Source organism: Microchirus variegatus (genome assembly GCF_963457635.1).
Source record: "Microchirus variegatus genome assembly, chromosome: 16".
Taxonomy (NCBI): Eukaryota; Metazoa; Chordata; class Actinopteri; order Pleuronectiformes; family Soleidae; genus Microchirus; species Microchirus variegatus.
Genome location: NC_139817.1, coordinates 2710224 through 2729631, shown reverse-complemented (window position 1 = coordinate 2729631; position 19408 = coordinate 2710224). Strand labels below are relative to the sequence as shown.

General features: G+C 38.6%; 2 protein-coding genes across 2 annotated transcripts; one reads left to right on the top strand and one right to left on the bottom strand.

The window, feature by feature from the left end:
• Window positions 1-2474: 2474 nt before the first annotated feature.
• dnajb11 (DnaJ heat shock protein family (Hsp40) member B11) lies at window positions 2475-8116 on the bottom strand. Its single transcript, XM_083902745.1, has 10 exons — window positions 7935-8116; window positions 7262-7418; window positions 6471-6568; window positions 6253-6385; window positions 4919-5061; window positions 4725-4807; window positions 4564-4621; window positions 4021-4132; window positions 3763-3922; window positions 2475-3191 (listed from the first exon to the last, which is right to left on the bottom strand). Exons 1-10 carry the CDS (start codon window positions 8006-8008, stop codon window positions 3127-3129), a joined length of 1083 nt encoding a protein of 360 aa, XP_083758871.1. The 5' UTR covers window positions 8009-8116; the 3' UTR covers window positions 2475-3126.
• A 2178-nt stretch (window positions 8117-10294) lies between these two features.
• Window positions 10295-17007, top strand: tbccd1 (TBCC domain containing 1; the record flags this gene model as incomplete). Its single annotated transcript, XM_083903220.1, has 8 exons — window positions 10295-10357; window positions 10846-11112; window positions 11341-11499; window positions 11619-11735; window positions 12778-13027; window positions 13119-13305; window positions 14083-14610; window positions 16180-17007. 8 exons carry the CDS (start codon window positions 10295-10297, stop codon window positions 16328-16330), a joined length of 1722 nt encoding a protein of 573 aa, XP_083759346.1. The 3' UTR covers window positions 16331-17007.
• Between the last annotated feature and the right edge of the window lie 2401 nt (window positions 17008-19408).

Genomic DNA, 19408 nt, shown 5'->3' with positions numbered 1-19408 from the left:
CGTTAAAACCCAATTTTTAGCTAGTTTTTTGTCACTTTCTCAAATAAACGCCTCCTCACACCAAACCTCATAGAGAAAAGCAGTGATTTTAACATCACATCAACACAGGAAGTTCACAGTAGTTGTTGATCCACTTCTGCCTCCATCACTAACTTACTATATCTTCGTTTATCAATTCGGCTTTTGAAAATACTTACTTTGGATTTATTTCAGTGACACAAAGTGACCACACGAGGCAGCAGCAGACCAGCAGCTCCTGTGTCCAACCGTGAGCTAAAATCACTGGTTTTCTCTATGGGGTTTGGTGCAGGGAGAGTGAGCGGTTTAACAAACGTCAGTTTCCTGTTGTTAAAGTCTGTCTAACAGTGAAATAAAGACACGAACACAGTGTGAAGATACAGTAGATAAAAATAGACATATATTTTATTTGTTTAGTCTTATACTCATTGTTTTAAAAGAAAAACAACACATTTGGAATTATAATCTTCAATTTCAGCCAAATTAAAAAATCTATAATAATATATATCAATTAAAATTGAACAAACTGGACCTTTAAAGACTCAGTGTAACACACACACACACACACACACACACCTGTAAATGTGATTTATTATAATTCATCTATTTGTCTTTGTTGTTTTATTCCCAATGTTTGCTGTTATAAAAGTTTTTTTTTTTAGAATGTAGTCAATAAATAAATAGATAAATAAACAGTGGAAAAACAGGGAGATGAAGAAGAAAATCTTACTTTTCATCACAACAAACAATCATACACTGGGAAAAATGTAATGAACTCCTTTATAAACTTACTGCTTAATAGATATGTGCTCATATATACTGTTTTTTCCCCTCAAAATGTAATTTTTTCATTATTATTATTTTTTTTTTTTAAGTTTAAAAACGTTGAGTCATTTGTGGGAAATGGCCGTATCATATTTTTCCTTCCCGCGCCGAGTCTGAGGTCGGGCTCCATTAACCCGACACACAAGTCGAGTCAGAGCAGGTCAGAGCGGCCGCCGGGCGCCAACACACACACACACACACACACACACACACACACACAGATTGCTCAATTAGCCTGTGCCTCTCTTAACCCTGCAGCTACACTTACAAGTCATTAGACTCAGGGTCAAGTGTGATCCTGGTGCTTATCTGCATCAACACACACACACACACACATGCATGGACACACACACACTCACAGCTCTGCTGAGTGTGTGTGTGTGTGTGTGTGTGATAAAAAGTGATTTACTGCAGAGACGATGCTGCCCTCGTGTGGTTCACACTCTGCAATTACAAGTGGTTTATCTGAGGATTGTCGACATCACTCACTCGCTCACTCACTCGTCACCATGGTAACCAACAGCTAAACTGTACAGTTGTTGTTGTGTACCTGTGTATTGCGTATGTGTGCGTCTGATTTCATAAAGTTTAGCGTTAACTTTAGAGACTCATTTTAAACGAATCGGGAGTTGCGTAAAACATGACGTCACCATGGCCACGCGCCATCTGGTGGTTGTGCTCGTTAACGGTGTCAACGTTAGCACGTTTCCATGACGACCGACTGGACAAAAAAGCGCGCGCGTGACGCCATGTTTGCGTGACTTCCGATTGTTCAAATTAGTCTCTAAAGTGACGCAGTTTTTTCCGGAGTCCAAGGCACCGTTAGCTGAGTTAGCGCCGTTAGCATTGGAACTGGAGCGGTCGAAAAGAGCAGCGCTACAAATAACCAGCATATGTGCGCTTTACTTTAGAGACTCATTTTAACGATTCGGGAGTCACGTAAACATGACGTCACCATGGCCATGCGCCATCTGGTGGAGAGTAGCAAAGTATTTCTACTGTGTAGCCTAATTATGAAAATAAGGCTAACAGATTTTTATCTTTTTAATTATGAAAACTATTCTTTTAAAAACAAGTGCCGGGCACGTTAGCGGCGTCAATGTTAGCGCACTCCGCGTTTCCATGACGACTGACTAGAAAAAGACGTGCGCAGCTTTACGTTTATATGACTCGCGATTGTTCAAACGAGTCATTAAAGCAGCGGAAACCGGAGTCCAGGCACCGTTTATCAGTTAGCTGTGTTAGCGCCACCTACAGTTGAACTGGAGCGGTCTGTTTATTAAATGAAAAGAGCAGCGCTAAAGTTTAGCGCTACTTTAAAGACTATTCGGGAGTCACGTAAACATGACGTCCCTTTGGCTATACGCCATCTAGTGTAGAGAAGCTAATTATGACTTTTTTTTATGTTTTATTGTTGATTTGTATCTTTTTGATCATGAAAACTGTTCTTTAATCTGTTTTGTTTCCTTCTGTCTTTGCTCACAGACGTCCATCCTTCACCCTCGTCTCTTTTGACTCTGCCGCCATCTGCTGGCGACTCTGCGGTACAAGCGTCAGCGTGGTCAGTGGTTTGTAGAAATCTTTTTATTTCTTCTTTTTTTTCAGTCAAAATTACAACAATCTCGGTCCAGAACACGCGTTTCTTTAAAAACAGACGAGGCCTCGGACTCTCCCGCTAAAAACCTGGAGGCAGCAAACGTTTAAAAAGTCAAAAAGAATCAGAGGTTTTCAGAGGAAACAAGAGACAGGATTTCACTTCACTGCTTCATTTAAGAGTTCAACTCCTAACGCAGAGAACGTGGAGGCGAGCGAACACTTCTACCATCAAAGTCAAACAAAAACAAACACTCATTCTTCCCTATTTACAGAGTTTTTCCTGAACACAAAGCGTCGCCGTTACATTCAAAAAAACTCATTTATAACAAACAAAAAAATTCTACTCAAAGTTAATTTGTGGACTTTCCTCTTCTTACAGTTCATCAGTAGATCATCAGGTGAAGACGGTGAATTTAAATTGATAAAAAAAAACAAAAACGAAAGAGGCCTCATCATCATCATCATTAATATTATATAATATCATATTATTCAGGGTCAATAAGAAGGAACAACAAAGACAAAGTAAACCAAACGCACGTCTTTGTGTCGAAATAAAAATAAAAGTGGGTTCAATCCGTCCTGAGAACAATCTGAAAAAAAAAAGAATAATAAATATACACCCTGGCCCTGTGTGTGTGTGTGTGTGTGTGTGTGTCTCAGTCCAGACTGTGTGTCTCAGTGTGTCCATTAATATCCTTGTAGTCCGTTGTAAACCTTCTGTACGGAGCTTTGCTTCAGGAGACCACGAAGACCTGCAACAACAACAACAACAACAACAACAACAAGACAAGTGTTAGCTCTGTAAACGTCACCCATACGTGATAGAAGTTGTTTTGTTATTTATAGCGAGCAGAATATAATGATTATTCTCTACAGGAGAGGATTAAAGGTCAAAACAAAACAACAATTTCTTTTTTAAATAAAAATTATACTTAAAAAAAAAAAAATCAACATTTTTTAAATCAAAATTCTAAATTCTTAAATAAAAATTCTACATTTAAAGAAAAAATTATACATAAAAAAAAAAAAATCTAAATTTTTTAAATAAAAATTCTAAATTCTTAAATAAAAATTATACATTTAAAGAAAAAATTATACATTTAAAAAAAAAAAATCTAAATTTTTTAAATAAAAATTCTAAATTCTTAAATAAAAAACATCTACATTTAAATAAAAACTAAATAAAAATTTTTTTTAATTACTTTTTTTTTAATCAAAATTCTCACTTTTTCTTTATAAATAAAAAAAGCTTGCTGAGGAGAATATTCGCCAATAATGTTGTTTATTTATTTTTGTCGACCATCTTAGCACCAAACTCCTCACCGTCTTTCTGCTGCTCGTCCAGCTGCGTCTGAGGAAACTCCACGTCGAAGGTGATGATGAGCGAGCCGCGGATGTTGACGTTGTCAAAGTTGGGCAAACCTTCACCTTTCTTCCACATGCGAGCGCTGGGTTTGGTGATTTTATCTCTGACGATGTGAACCTGACAAACACGCGAGAACGACGACGACAAAGTCAGATTTAGATTTAATCTCACACTTTTAATTCAAATCTTTAAAAACAAAAAAAAAAACTTTTCACCTTGTGTCCGTCCAAATGTACGATGTCCATCTCAAAGCCGACCAGCGCCTCCACCAGGGAGATGGTGACGTTGGTGTAGAGGTCGTCACCTCTGCGCTCAAACACGGGGTGTCTGAGGACACACACACACACACACACGTTAGGAAAAACACATAATTTCACCACAAACACAGTAAAAAATCTTATTATTGAAATTCTCCTAAATTGCAATGGCTGATGTGGCCACGCCCCCTTTTTGAATCTGCAAAATCTTTCATAAATTACCACAAAGCTGTAATATTATTATTATGATAACAACTATTATAATAATAGTCATAATAATAATGACATGGATAATAATAATAGTAGTAATAATAATAATGATAATAGTAGTAATAATAATAGTAGTAGTAATAATAATAATAAAATTAGTAGTAATAATAATAATGATAGTAATTATAATAATAATAATAATAAGAAGAAGAATAGTAATAATAATGAGAATAATTATAATAATAATAATAGTAATAATAATAATTGTAATCATCAAATCACTTTTCTTACTTCAACACTTTGATGCGGAAGCGTAAATCTCCAGGTTCTCCGTCGATGTGAGGTTCTCCTGCGGTCACACACACACACACACACACAAAGAGATTATTAATAAACAGTAAATACATTTAAAATAAATAGTCAAATATGATGAAAATGACGTTTTTATTGACCTTCTCCGATGAAAGGATATTCCATCTCGTCTCTCACTCCCTGTTCAATCTCCACCTCCAGGGTTCTTTCTTCATTCACCAGCCTTAAAATGTTCATATGATGTTAATATTGACGTCATGTGACCGAAACACACAAAGTGGAACTTATGAGAACAGTGTCGTGTTAATGTTTTGTTGTGTTTTCTCAGCCTTACTTGACGTTGGGACACTCGTCACACACCGTCTCCTGCGTCATCTGGAAGCGTGCGGGTCCGAGCTGCGTCGTCCTCATTTCCTGTCTGCAGTTGCACTTCCTCTTGCCCGGAGCTTCTTTAGCGATGGGCTTGTTCCGAACAACCTGAGCGACCGCAGACCACAAAAGGTACAGCGTTTTTTAAAAAGACTCTAAACCATTGGTTCTCAAAGTGCAGAAACATTTCTGGCGGCCCCGCAATGAATTACAGTTGATAGTTTTAATCCAGGAGCTACTAAGCTTGTTAAATGTTTATTGGACATTACTGGATACAGACCAATAAGTGTAAACTGTACAACTGTATTTACTATGTCATCAAATTTTGGATGACATAGTGACACAGTATAGTATGACGTTTTTGTCAAATTTTGGACCAAATTCTTTTGGAACATTTTTTTCAAATTTGGGACGGCATATATGTCATTTTTGCCAAATTTTGGACCAGATTTTTTTTTGAAAAAAATTGTCAAATTTGGGACGACGTTGTAGAACATTTTTGTCAAATTTTGGACCAAAAACTTTTTCCCCCAGAAATTTTAACATTTTGAACGACATAGTATAGTATGACGTTTTCGCCAAATTTTGGACCAAATTTTTTTTTTTTTAGATTGTCAAATTTGGGACGACATAGTATTGTACAACGTTTTTGTCAAATTTTGGACCAAAAACTTTTTCCCCAAAAAATTTTAAAATTTTGAACGACAGTATAGTATGACGTTTTTGTCAAATTTTGTACCAAATTTTTTTTGATAAAAATCGTCAAATTTGGGACGGCATATGTCATTTTTTGTCAAATTTTGGACCAACTTTTTTTTTTTTTTTTTTTCAAATTTGGGACGACATAGTATTGTACAACGTTTTTGTCAAATTTTGGACCAAAAACTTTTTCCCCCCAAAATTTTAAAATTTTGAACGACAGTATAGTATGACGTTTTTGTCAAATTTTGGACACATTTTTTTTGAAAAAAATCATCAAATTTGGGACGGCATATGTCATTTTTGTCAAATTTTGGACACATTTTTTTTTTGAATTTTTTTTTCAAATTTGGGACGACATAGTATTGTAGAACGTTTTTGTCAAATTTTGGACCAAAAACTTTTTTCCCCAAAAATTTTAAAATTTTGAACGACATGGTATAGTATGAAGTTTTTGTCAAATTTTGGACCAAAATTTGTTTTTCAAAAAATTGTCACATTTTGGACAATAAATTGGCCCTCAGGTATCAAAACTTTGAGAAACCCCTGCTCTTAACGATTCATTCAAGACGGCAGCATTCACGTTTTTTTTTTGCGTACCTCTACAAAGTTCCCAGAATACACCTCTTCCAGCGTGACCTCCAGGTCTAGTATGATGTCATTTCCTCTAGGGATGTTTCTGTCCTGCTGCTGCCGGTTTCCTCCAAACATGAAACCAAAGTCGCCGAAGAAACTGCAGCGAAACGGCCGATCAAAAAATAATCTCAGATTACAGCGCGTCGTTCGTGTTCTGCAGAATTCTCCGTGTAAACACCAACCTGGAGAAGATGTCGTTGTGTGAACTGTGGTGACCTTCTTTCAGTCCGTCCTCTCCGTACATGTCGTACTGTTTCCTCTTCTCTTCATCTGAGAGAACCTGAAAACACACAAACACTCTTAATCTCTCGCTTTATTACTCCTCCAGAGGTTTTTAATGCCCCAAAGTTAAAAAGAAATATCCTTCAACGCGTCAGGAACAAGATCTGGGCCCTAGGTCTCAGTCTTTAATACGTAAAATAATAAAAAAATAAGTAAAAGGCAACAGATTATGCACTTTTTAATACGTCGTTATAGGTTTGGGCTAATGTGGACAAAAACATTATCAAGATAAAAGACTTTCGATAACTGTCATTAAATGCGGAGTTTTCCTCTTTTGTGAAATAAAATATTGACTTTATAGATACAAATGTATTATATATGTGCATATATTATTATCTTATGAATAATACCGTATATCAATGATGCATCAAAGCTTTAAATGCTGCTAATAACTGCTCAAATGTGACCATATCGTTTTTAAATCCACTCCTATTGATCCACGTCTCGTTTTAGCGCGTGCCAGCAGCGCACAGGCGACAGCCAATCAGATGCAGCCACACGGGGTCTCGTCGACCAATCACACAAGAACGTGTCGTTTCCTACGACAACCAAATACAAGCAGCGACACAATACTTTTGTTCCAATGTGTGTGTGTGTGTGAGGATCGTCTGTTTGAATTAAAACGCGTTAATAAACAACCACGTCGAGGCAAATCTCGCGTGTCCTTCCGTCCCCCAAACTGCGGACTCACCTCATAAGCTGCCCCCAGATCTGCGAACTTGTCCTGGGCTTTCGGGTCGTCCTGGTTCCGGTCCGGGTGCAGCTGCAGGGCCAGTTTTCTGTAGGCCTTCTTGATGTCCCGCACGGTGGCGCTCTTGTCAACACCCAGAATCTTATAGAAATCTCGCCTGAGGGGAAGAGGCGAGGCGACAGCGATCAAACGGGAGCTCACATACGCTGTAATATCACGTTTAAATCCCACGTTCAGCGTTTATTTGTGTTACAACAAGTGTGCCGAATTCACTATCAGTCAACCCAGTTTACCTTACAATATTAAAACGGCGTCTGAATGTTATTAAATCACTTTTACATGAAGGTAAACGTAAAATATGTGACAATTCCCAGGCAGGTTCTGCAGCAAGCTAAGCTAGCTACTACCGGTTAACTGTCGCCGATCGATTTTAGGCTAGCTCCTGAGAAGCTAAGCTAACACGTTACTCGCAAACATAACCCGAATTCTAAATGTTTTGGGCAGAAATCCACTCTGTGGTAGTTATAAGCAGTTTATTAGCCGTTAGCTCAGCGTGACAGCCCAGCTCCACTCCACTCCACACATGTAAAACAGGTTTAGACCAATCACAGATGAACATGTGTACCAGCCGGCGATGCTGCTCCCGACAGACACCGGGAATAAGAGCACTTACCCGGCAAGCACCGCGGTGCTGATGTAAAGCAGGAGGCAGCAAATGTTGCACACATTCATCCCTTTGGTCGCCATATGTTAGATTCCAGTGTGAGAGAAGGAAGAAGGTACAAAACAACAGCCGGCTTTTGAAGGTTGGATCCTTCTTCCTCCTCCTGTCAGAGATCAACCCTCCTCCTCCACCTCCTCAACACAGGCAACCGCCTGCTCACAGGCCACGCCCTCCTACACACAAACCACGCCTTTATTTAAAGAAACACGCTCCCCTCTGCTTTTCTCTGTCAATGTGCTGCGTTTAAGTCCTGTCAATTAAATCGGATCTTTAAACATTTGTATACAAAAATACATTCAGTTGCATAATAATATCCTATATTTTAAAAAATATTTTTCAATATAATATATGTATATACATACATTCACATACACATGTGTGTGTGTGTGTGTGTATACATATACAATATGTATGTACATATGTTTAACACACATCTATTTCCATGATGACTGACCGGAAAAAGACGCACGTGACGTCATGTTTACGTGAATCCGGATTGTTAAAATGAGTCTGTAAAGTGACGCTAACGTTTACGCGTGTTAACCTACTTCTCATACATTTTATTTTAAGTGTAACCAGGCTTTAAATAAAATAGCTTCGATAACTGTCTTTTAAACCAAATGCCGAGAGTAAAATAAAAATAATGAAAATTTAAAAAAAATCACAAATTGAACTGATTAAACGCTTTTTTTTTTCTTCTCTGACGTTTCGCATTATCTCCTGAAGCATGTGAACGCAGCATGGAGCGCGCTCCCGGAGGACGCGCGCAACAGATGCCAGGACAGAGGAGGCGCCAAGTCGGAAGCGGCGCGCTGCAGCAGCGGCAGCAGCTGTCAGCCTCTGGTCCGCTTCAGTCCGCTTCAGTCCGCCTCTAAGACCACAACAGACCGCGTCGTGTTCCACTCATGTTCGCGCTGAGCCGTGGACTCATCTTCCACAGACACGGAGCAGCGCGCTGCCGGGACCCGGAAGTAAGTACAAACTACCAACCCGAGCCAACACCGCACTGTGGTCGCTGGTTAGCATCGTTAGCTAACTGCTGCTAAGTTATCAACAGCACAGAGTCACGCGTGTTAAAGTTAAACTGTGACAGAAAAGGAGACAAAAACAACAACACGTCTTGTTAGAAGTAAACTAATAGCGCGTTTGTTAGCTCGCGTTAGCTTTACCCGCTGCCTGACTCTGTTAGCTTCAGCTAGCCCGGTTAGCCTGAACTAAACTTTGGCATCACGACGCGAAGTCAGGTGTTTTATTGACGTAAGCATCCTCTGCCCGTTGTCATGGCAGCGTTAAAGCGTCAGGTGGATGATGATGATGATGATGATGATGATGCAGCATCTTTATGAATCTATTAATCATGGCCGCGAAGGAGAGAGGAGACGATACACGATGTTAACGTGCACCGCGATTTAAGATTTAAAAAAAACACGCAATACGTTTATCATGGTGTTGTTGTCAAACATTCTTTTGTAATTGAAGTAAATTATTTTTGAAAAATTACAACATTTTGTGGCTTTTTTTTGGCACTTTGATTTTAAAGTTGATAACATTTGTGCGACGTTAGTAAATTTGGTGAATTTTTTTGCGATTACAAAAATGTGTGAGGTTAGTGGAATTTTTTTTTAACGTAGCTATGGAGAGTTTGTTTTTGGAAACAAATGTTTTTAACGCAATATTTTTTAAAACATTGCAACATTGTGTGGCTTTTTTGGCGAGGCGAAACATTTTTGTGTACATTAGTGCCATTTTATTTGAAACCTTACAACATTTTTAATGTATTTTTTTGCTAATACAAGTAGTTCTTTGGTAACATTGTAACATTTCTGTGACTTTTTGGGTAGTCTAGAACATTTTTCTAATGTCATTTTAATTTTTTTCCCTAACATTACAGTATTTTGTTACTTTTTGGCTGTGCATTAGTTTTTATTTTAACACATTTTTTGCAACGTTCTTTTTAAACATGTCAAATTTTTCATACTTTTTTTGGTCTTTTGGGCTTGAAATAAGTGAAATTTTTATTGATGTACAAAGTTTTGCAACGTTAGTTAAAAAGGATATTTGTTGTTGCGATTTTCTTATATTTATATATATATATAAATACATATAAATATAACTTTAGTAAGATTTTTGCAATGTGACGTTACTATGCGACAGTTGTAACATGAGCACACAATAGTGTTTTTGACTTTGGTGTTTTCCCCTCATTATAAAAATGTAACTTACTGTTTTCAATGTCTGCTCGATTTGCTTTAGAGATTTTTATGTTTACAATATATATATATATATATTTTTTATTTTCGTCTTCAAGGATGGAGGCAGAGAGTGTGAGCATATGGCCGCGTATGGAGCCCTTCTTACTGGGTGCCCTGCAGGTGATTCTCCCTCATTGCTGTTATTAATAATATTGTGCTGTTATATGTATATGTTATATATATATATGTTATATGTGCTGTTGTCCATGTATATAAAATCAGTGGCAGCTTAATCTATATGCAAAATCCCCCAAACCAAACCCCATAGAGAAAAACCAGTGATTTTAGCTCACATGGACACAGGAGCTGCTGGTCTACTGCTGCCTCGTGTGGTCACTTTGTGTCACTGATTTAAGTCTAAATGAAATATTTTAAAAGCCGAATTCACAAAAATTAGTCATTTGAAGTTCGTGAGGGAGGCAGCAGTGGATCAACAACATCCTGTGAACTCCTGTGTCACTGTTATGTTAAAATCAGTGATTTTCTCTATGGGGTTTGGTGCGGGGAGAGCGAGTGCTTTACAAACTTCAGTTTCCAGACAGGAAAATGTTTTCTAATGTTGAGATGGAGTGATATTCTGTAACCTACTAACCACGGTCGTCTCACAGGTGGCCCCTTCCACCAAACTCGGCCTGCACTACCTGCGCAAGATGGCGAGCTACGTGCGGACGCGGGACGGCTGCTTCCCGCTGCTGGGCTGGTCCATGTGGAGACACATCGCCTGCGGGAAGCTGCAGCTCCCCGAGGACCTGGCGTGGCTCTACTTTGAGACCTTTGACCTCCTCGTGGGTCACACGGCCGAGCAGAGGCTGGAGTGGGCGGAGTGTCTCTCCCAGTGCTCCTCCAAGAGTGAGCTGGAGCAGCAGAGGACGAAGGTGAGCGAGCCAGAAAGAAAGAAAGAAAGATGGATGGGTGAACATGAGAGTGTGCGATTCTATCCGTTTGTCCCACTCGACGTCTATTGTATCGCGTCACGCAGACTCTGCTGTGTATTGTGTTGTGTTTTGCCTCAGGCAGAGGTTAGTGTTGTAACTCTGCTCCACTGGGACACGTCGATATCTGACGCTTGGCCTCTTTTTTTTTTCTTTCCTCTCTTGCTGCAGTTGTCCGTGGACACGCTGCAGTTCCTCCTCTTCCTCTACATCCAGCAGCTAAACCGCGTTTCCCTGAGGACGTCCCTGATCGGAGAGGAGTGGCCCAGTCAACGCACTCGCTCCCCGTCTCCGTCGGACCGAGAAGCCAAGACCAGCTCTCAGAACAAGGTCCTTTTTCGCCCGGACGGTTCTGACACCACAGCAGCAGCAGCAGCAGCAGCAGCATCATCATAGGAAGATGGAGTTATAACCTCAGATATTGTGTTTGTCTTTGTCTGACTCTGCAGAACTGGGACGACCAGGCTCATCTGTCCTTCGTCCAGAACCACCTCGCTGAGATTCTGGAGCTGCTGGTGGAGCCGGGACAGATGTCCCAGTCTGGACACGCCCTCAGGGACTGTCAGGTGAGCGGCTGTGAGACACACGTGTCCAAAACTGTTGTTCTTGTAGTGCCGTCTTTGGCCACAGGAGGCAGCTGTCCACCAGCTGATCACAAGAAAATAACAGAGACCAGAGTCTGTTGAGTAAAATAAGTGTTTTTTCATACATGCATGTATATATATACACAGGCATATATGTATACATGTGTATATGTATACATATATGCGTGTATGTATATATATACACACGCATATATGTATATGTATACATATGTATACATATATGCGTGTATGTATATATATACACACGCGTATATGTATGTATACATACATATATATAAATGTGTGTGTATGTACATATATAAAAATGTGAGTCTATATATGTATGTATACATACATGTATATATATATGCATAAATATATTTATATATAAACATATGTATGTGTATATATGTGTGTATAAATATATATACATATGTATGTGTATAAATATATATATATATATACATATGTATTTATATATATACATGTGTATGTGTGTGTATAAATATATATACATACGTGTGTATAAATATATATACATGTGTATGTGTGTCTATATATATATATACATGTGTATATATATATACATATGTGTATGTATGTGTGTATATATATAAATGTGTATGTATGTATGTATGTATATATATATACATATGTGTATGTATTTGTGTATATATGTACATGTGTGTATGTATGTGTGTGTATATATATATATGTGTGTGTATGTATGTGTGTGTATATATATATATGTGTGTGTGTATGTATGTATGTGTATATATATATATATATATATATACATACATGCATACATATACGTATATATATATATATATATATATATATATGTGTGTATGTATGTGTAAGTATGTATGCATATACATATATATATATATATATATATATGTGTGTATGTATGTGTAAGTATGTATGCATATACATATATATATATATATATATGTGTGTATGTATGTATAAGTATGTATGCATATACATATATATATATGTGAGTAACTTTTCCCTCCAGATCTCCCTTGAGGTGGTGCGTAGCCTCAGCCTCCTCCTCGAGGGCTCGGTGTGTCGCAGTAAGCTGGTCCAGCCCGTCCACCGTCTGCTCACCAGAGGTCCTCTGCAGACTCGGGCCGGCTTCTCCACAGCGAGCCACTCATTCTCCCTGCACCAGCTGCTCTCCTGTCTCAAGCAGAACCTCACGCTCAACCCGTTTGGCATCACCGCCTGTCTGCTCTCAGGCAAGAAGCTGGCCTGGGCTCAGCAAGGTATGAGCTCCCTCTGCCTCCTCCTCGACGCACTGCACTCCAAGGTGTTGCGTATTTGTCACTTCTGACCGCCTGTGATTGCGCCCTCTAGTGGAAGGAGCCATGAAGCGAGCCAAAATAGCCAGGAACACTCACACGGCGCCGCCGGGCAGTAAGATGGTGCTGATGTCGCAGGTCTTCAAGCAGACGCTGGCGAAGACCTCGGACAAGCTGACGGGCGCCAACATCAAGATCCACAGGTGCTCGGACGCCTTCATCTACCTGCTGTCACCGCTCAGGTACCTCTGTTGTTACTGCAGCTGTGTTTTTATGCTTTATCTCACCGTTGGACTGACTTTTTGTAAACCACTCACTCTCCCTGCACCAAAGCCCATAGAGAAAACCAGTGCTTTTAACATCACAGTGACACAGGAGTTCACAGGAGTTATTGATCCACTGCTGCCTCCATCACTGACTTATAATGTCTTATTTTGTCAATTCGGCTTTTGAAATATTTAATTGAGTCATACTTCAGTGACACAAATTGTCCACACGAGGCAGCATTAGACCAGCAGCTCCTGTGTCCCTGTGAGCTAAAATCACTGATTTTCTCTATGGGGTTTGGTGTGGGAGAGTGAGTGGTTTACAAACTTCAGTTTTCAGTTAAAAAAAAACCAAAGATATATGTTGTTAAATGTCTTAAAAATATTGTTTGTCAATTTATCTCACTGTTAGACAGACTTTTCTAACAGGAAACTGAAGTTTTTAAAAACCACTCACTCTCCCACACCAAACCCCATAGAGAAAACCAGTGATTTTAACATCACAGCACACAGGAGTTGTTGATCCACTGCTGCCTCCATCACTAAGTTAAAATGTCTTATTTTAATAATTCGGCATTTAAAATCCTTTGTTCAGATTAACCTCAGTGACACAAAGTGACCACACGAGGCAGCAGTGGACCAGCAGCTCATGTGTCCCTGTGAGCTAAAATCACTGATTTTCTCTATGAGTTTCAAAACAAAGGCTGAATTATCCCTTTTTCAGCCTCATGTTTCTTGTGTTTTCCCCGTCAGGTCGGTCAGTCTGGACAAATGTCGCGACAGCTTAGTGGTTCTGGGTCCCGTCGAGACCAGCGTCCACATCCACAGCTGCCACAACGTGCGGGTGGTGTGCGTGGCCGGCAGGATCGCCGTAGGCGCCTCGTCCCGCTGCGCCGTGCACGCTCTGACCCCCACGCGGCCCCTGCTTCTGCCGGGGAACTCTGAGCTCACGCTGGGGCCCTTCCACACCTTCTACCCGTCCCTGGAGGACCACATGGCCAGCGTGGGCCTGGCCGTGGTCCCCAACGCCTGGGATCAACCTCTGCTCCTGGGAACCGAGGGCCTCGTCAACGCGGCGCCGTCGAACCCGGACGCCGCCTCCGCCTGCTACCGCCTGCTGCCCCCTGCCGACTTCCACGCCCTGGTGGTGCCGTTCAAGATGGAGGGCGACACGTGCGAGGTGCCCGGCGGTTTACCCGCCGCGTATCAGGCCGCGCTCGACCAGAAACAGAAGAGGTTTCAGAGCTGGCAGAGGACGGTGATGGAGGCGCGGCTGAACAAGTGAGTAACAAGTTATTACTCGTTTGCAGTCGTACATAAAGTACGTCGAAGTAAAAGTACAAGTATGTTAGCAGAAAATTACTTTGGTAGAAGCTACAAAAGACATTTTACTGTACTTAAGTTTCACGTAAGTCATTTTCTGACAAAAAATGTACTTGAGTTTGAGAAGTAAGAGTTTATGAGAAATATAAATAACAAACTAAAGTACAGATATGTCAATTTTGTACTAAAGTACAGTAACTAAGTATTTGTACTTTGGGGCAGGTTAAAAAAGAAGTAGAAAATCACTTTGTCTGTTTTCACGTAAACAAAAAAAAAGCAGTCACTTCCTGTGTGCAGTGCATGTATTAACACAAGGTGGCAGCAGCAGCATCGAGCGTTGAGTTACTGACATTTTGCAGGTTCCTGCTCCACTAAGATCCTGCAGAAGGGATTCTATTTCCCAGGGTCCTTGAATGCATCTCATGCATTGAGAGTGACTCAATTTTTATTTTTATTTTTTACTTGCAGAATGACTAGTAAATCTAAAATGTATTTTTATTTAATAAGAATCCAAACTGGAAGCAGCTTTTATTTTGAAAGCCAAGTTGAAAGGAAGTGGTGCTCTGTGAGCTCGGCTTATGCGAGGATCCTCCTCTCTTCTGTTTCCTCGGTTACAGTAAAAAAACGTATTTTATTTCATTGGAATAACGATTAAAGTTTAACGTAAAATATATTTGTATGTAGTCTAGAACAGTATGTCGTTCAAAATTTGCCCTTTTTTTTGAAAAACAATTTTGGTCCAAAATTTTACAAAAACTTCATACTATACTATGTTGTCCAAAATTTTACAAAAACAACGTGCTATACAATGTCTTACAAATTTTTTTGAAAAAAAAGACATTGTAATATGTCGTCCAAATTTTTCTTTTTTTTTTCCAAATTTTGACAAAAACGACATACTATACTATGTCGTCCAAAATCTGACAATTTTTTTGAAAAAAAAATTTTGGTCCAAAACTTGACAAAAACTTCATACTATACTATGTAGTACGTCATACTATACTATGTCGTCAAAAATGTGACCATTTTTTGGAAAAAAAATTTGGTCCAAAATTTGACAAAAACGACATACTATATATACTATGTCGTCCAAAATCTGAAAAAAAATTTGAAAAACATTTTTTTGGTCCAAAACTTGACAAAAACGTCATACTATACTATGTAGTACGTCATACTATACTATGACGTCCAAAATGTGACAATTTTTTGAAAAAAAATTTTGTCCAAAATTTGACAAAAACTTCATGCTATACAATTTTGCCCAAGATTTCTTTGAAAAGAAAAATCTTCCAAAATTTGAAAAAACCGGCAACATTTTTTTAAAGTTTTTTTTTTGGGTAAACAATTTGACAATAACATCATGCAATACTGTCGTCCAAAAAATTGACAAAATCGACAAAAACGACACACTATACTACATCGTCCAAGTAAATCGACAGGAAGTAGTCGCATTAATCGGCTGCCCAAGAGTTTAAATATTCAAAATGTAATCAACCAATAACGGTGGCGTCCATTTGTGTTTCTCAGGGAGCAGAAGCAGAAGTTCGAGGAGCTTGTGACTGTAAAATTCCAAGAGTGGCTCCTGAAGACGGGGAACAGGCAGGAGTTGGACAGCCTGATCCCTCCCACCATTACGCAGCTACAGGAGTCCAACGGCCCCCCCACCGACTCGCTCTGACCTTTAACCCGACCTGGGGTCACGTGACGCTGGACGCCCCGGACGCTACGAGGAACTCTGTTTTGACCGAGCGGACGTTCGGTGTTACTGTCCGTTATCGGACTCTGTGGAGTCTGTCGATCCAGAAGAAAAAGGCAGCTACTGTTGGTTCTTTACGACGAAGACTTAAACCGCACCGAACCAGAACTTTCACTTTCCCCCCGTTTTTGTTTCCATAAACGACACAGGCATCGTTTCTCTAAACGCTGTAGTATTTATGCCAGACCTGCAAGTGGCGCTGCGATGCTGCCGTGGAGTTGATTTTGCATTCCAATTGTAGTCGGAACTTGGAATTTCCACCTTGGAGCGACCTCTGGGATTCCGAGACGGTACTGATCATATTTTTTACCGTTCATTCGCACTTTCTGTCGCATTTGTTTACTAAACGTAGAACTGTTTCATTTTGGTTGCGAATTACCACGTAAAGCGCTGTTATCGGCGACAGTAGCTAGCCCAAGTTAAGTTTACGCTTCCGGCTTCTCTACTGGAGCGGAAAAATGTAAAAGAAACGCGCAAAAACCGATACAATCCAGAACTTATTTTAACACAAATGAAAATTGTTAGCGAAAAAAACCCTAGCATAGATGTGAGGAAGGAAAAAAAAGTTGCGTCGTCGATCTAGAATGGTGTTTCACAAACTTTGTGCGTCATAAATAGGTTTGCTACATTAATTAAAACATTAACGTACGTTTTAAATTGTTTAGGGACCCCAAAAATAATCTCCCGCGACTCATCTGTGGCCCAGACTTTGAGAACCACTGGACTTAGAACAGAATGTGTGCCAAATGCATGAGTTTGCAGATAATTAACCTTGTTTATTTTTGTATTAATTCACATGTACTAACATGTATATTTTAGTATTATATATATATATATATATATGTATATATATATGTATGAATATACAGTAGAGTCTATTTTTCATAAATCCACGGTGCCTCCCTCTCACGCACTCACGCTAAGTTTTACTTTATACAAACGCGACCGCGGCATCGTTTGATTTCCTTCATGAGCGAAAATGAAAAAGTTTAAATTGTGAAAAAAAATGTGACGTCGTCTGTTTAATAAAACTGTTTGAGAAAAGATCAAAAATGCTGCTGTGACGTGTTTTCACCATGAAAGTGGTTCCAGAACATGATGATAAAATAAAATAAATAAAGGTTTTTCAATAAAACGGCGGCACTTCCTGTTTGATCATTTGGACAGAAGGTGGAAGAGAAAGACAATAACAAGAATACAAAACTAAAAAAGATGAAGCTGTGAGAGCGCAGTAAAAAGGAAAAATTGGAAAAAATTGATTTTAATTTTTTTAACATCGTCCAAACAAATAAATAAATAAAATTTAAAAGCGATTAATCGACCAGCCCCCTTTTTTGGTCCAAAACGTGACAAAAACGTCATACTTTACTATGTAGTACGTCATACTATACTATGTCTCCAAAATGTGACCATTTTTGTAGAAAAAAAATTTGGTCCAAAATTTGACAAAAACGACATACTATACTATGTCGTCCAAGAACTGACAATATTTTTGAAAAACGTTTTTTTGGTCCAAAACGTGACAAGAACGTCATACTATACTATGTAGTACGTCATACTATACTATGTCTCTAAAATGTGACCATTTTTGGAGAAAAAAAATTTGGTACAAAATTTGACAAAAACGACATACTATACTATGTCGTCCAAGAACTGACAATATTTTTGAAAAACTTTTTTTTGGTCCAAAACGTGACAAAAACGTCATACTATACTATGTAGTACGTCATACTATACTTTGTCTCTAAAATGTGACCATTTTTGGCGAAAAAAAATTTTGGTCCAAAATTTGACAAAAACGACATACTATACTATGTCGTCCAAGAACTGACAATATTTTTGAAAAACTTTTTTTTTGGTCCAAAACGTGACAAGAACGTCATACAAACTATGTAGTACGTCATACTATACTATGTCTCTAAAATGTGACCATTTTTGGAGAAAAAAAATTTGGTCCAAAATTAGACAAAAACGACATACTATACTATGTCGTCCAAGAACTGACAATATTTTTGAAAAACGTTTTTTTGGTCGAAAACGTGACAAGAACGTCATACTATACTATGTAGTACGTCATACTATACTATGTCTCCAAAATGTGACCATTTTTGGAGAAAAAAAATTTGGTCCAAAATTTGACAAAAACGACATACTATACTATGTTGTCCAAGAACTGACAATATTTTTGAAAAACTTTTTTTGGTCCAAAACTTGACAAAAACGTCATACTATACTATGAAGTACGTCATACTATACTATGTCTCCAAAATGTGACCATTTTTGTAGAAAAAAAATTTGGTCCAAAATTTGACAAAAACGACATACTATACTATGTCGTCCAAGAACTGACAATATTTTTGAAAAAAGTTTTTTTGGTCCAAAACGTGACAAAAACGTCATACTATACTATGTAGTACGTCATACTATACTATGTCTCTAAAATGTGACCATTTTTGGAGAAAAAAAATTTGGTCCAAAATTTGACAAAAACGACATACTATACTATGTCGTCCAAGAACTGACAATATTTTTGAAAAACGTTTTTTTGGTCCAAAACGTGACAAGAACGTCATACTATACTATGTAGTACATCATACTATACTATGTCTCTAAAATGTGACCATTTTTGGCGAAAAAAAATTTTGGTCCAAAATTTGCCAAATACGACATACTATACTATGTCGTCCAAGAACTGACAATATTTTTGAAAAACGTTTTTTTGGTCCAAAACGTGACAAAAACGTCATACTATACTATGTAGTACGTCATACTATACTTTGTCTCTAAAATGTGACCATTTTTGAAGAAAAAAAATTTGGTCCAAAATTTGACAAAAACGACATACTATACTATGTCGTCCAAGAACTGACAATATTTTTGAAAAACGTTTTTTTGGTCCAAAACGTGACAAGAACGTCATACTATAATATGTAGTACGTCATACTATACTTTGTCTCTAAAATGTGACCATTTTTGAAGAAAAAAAATTTGGTCCAAAAT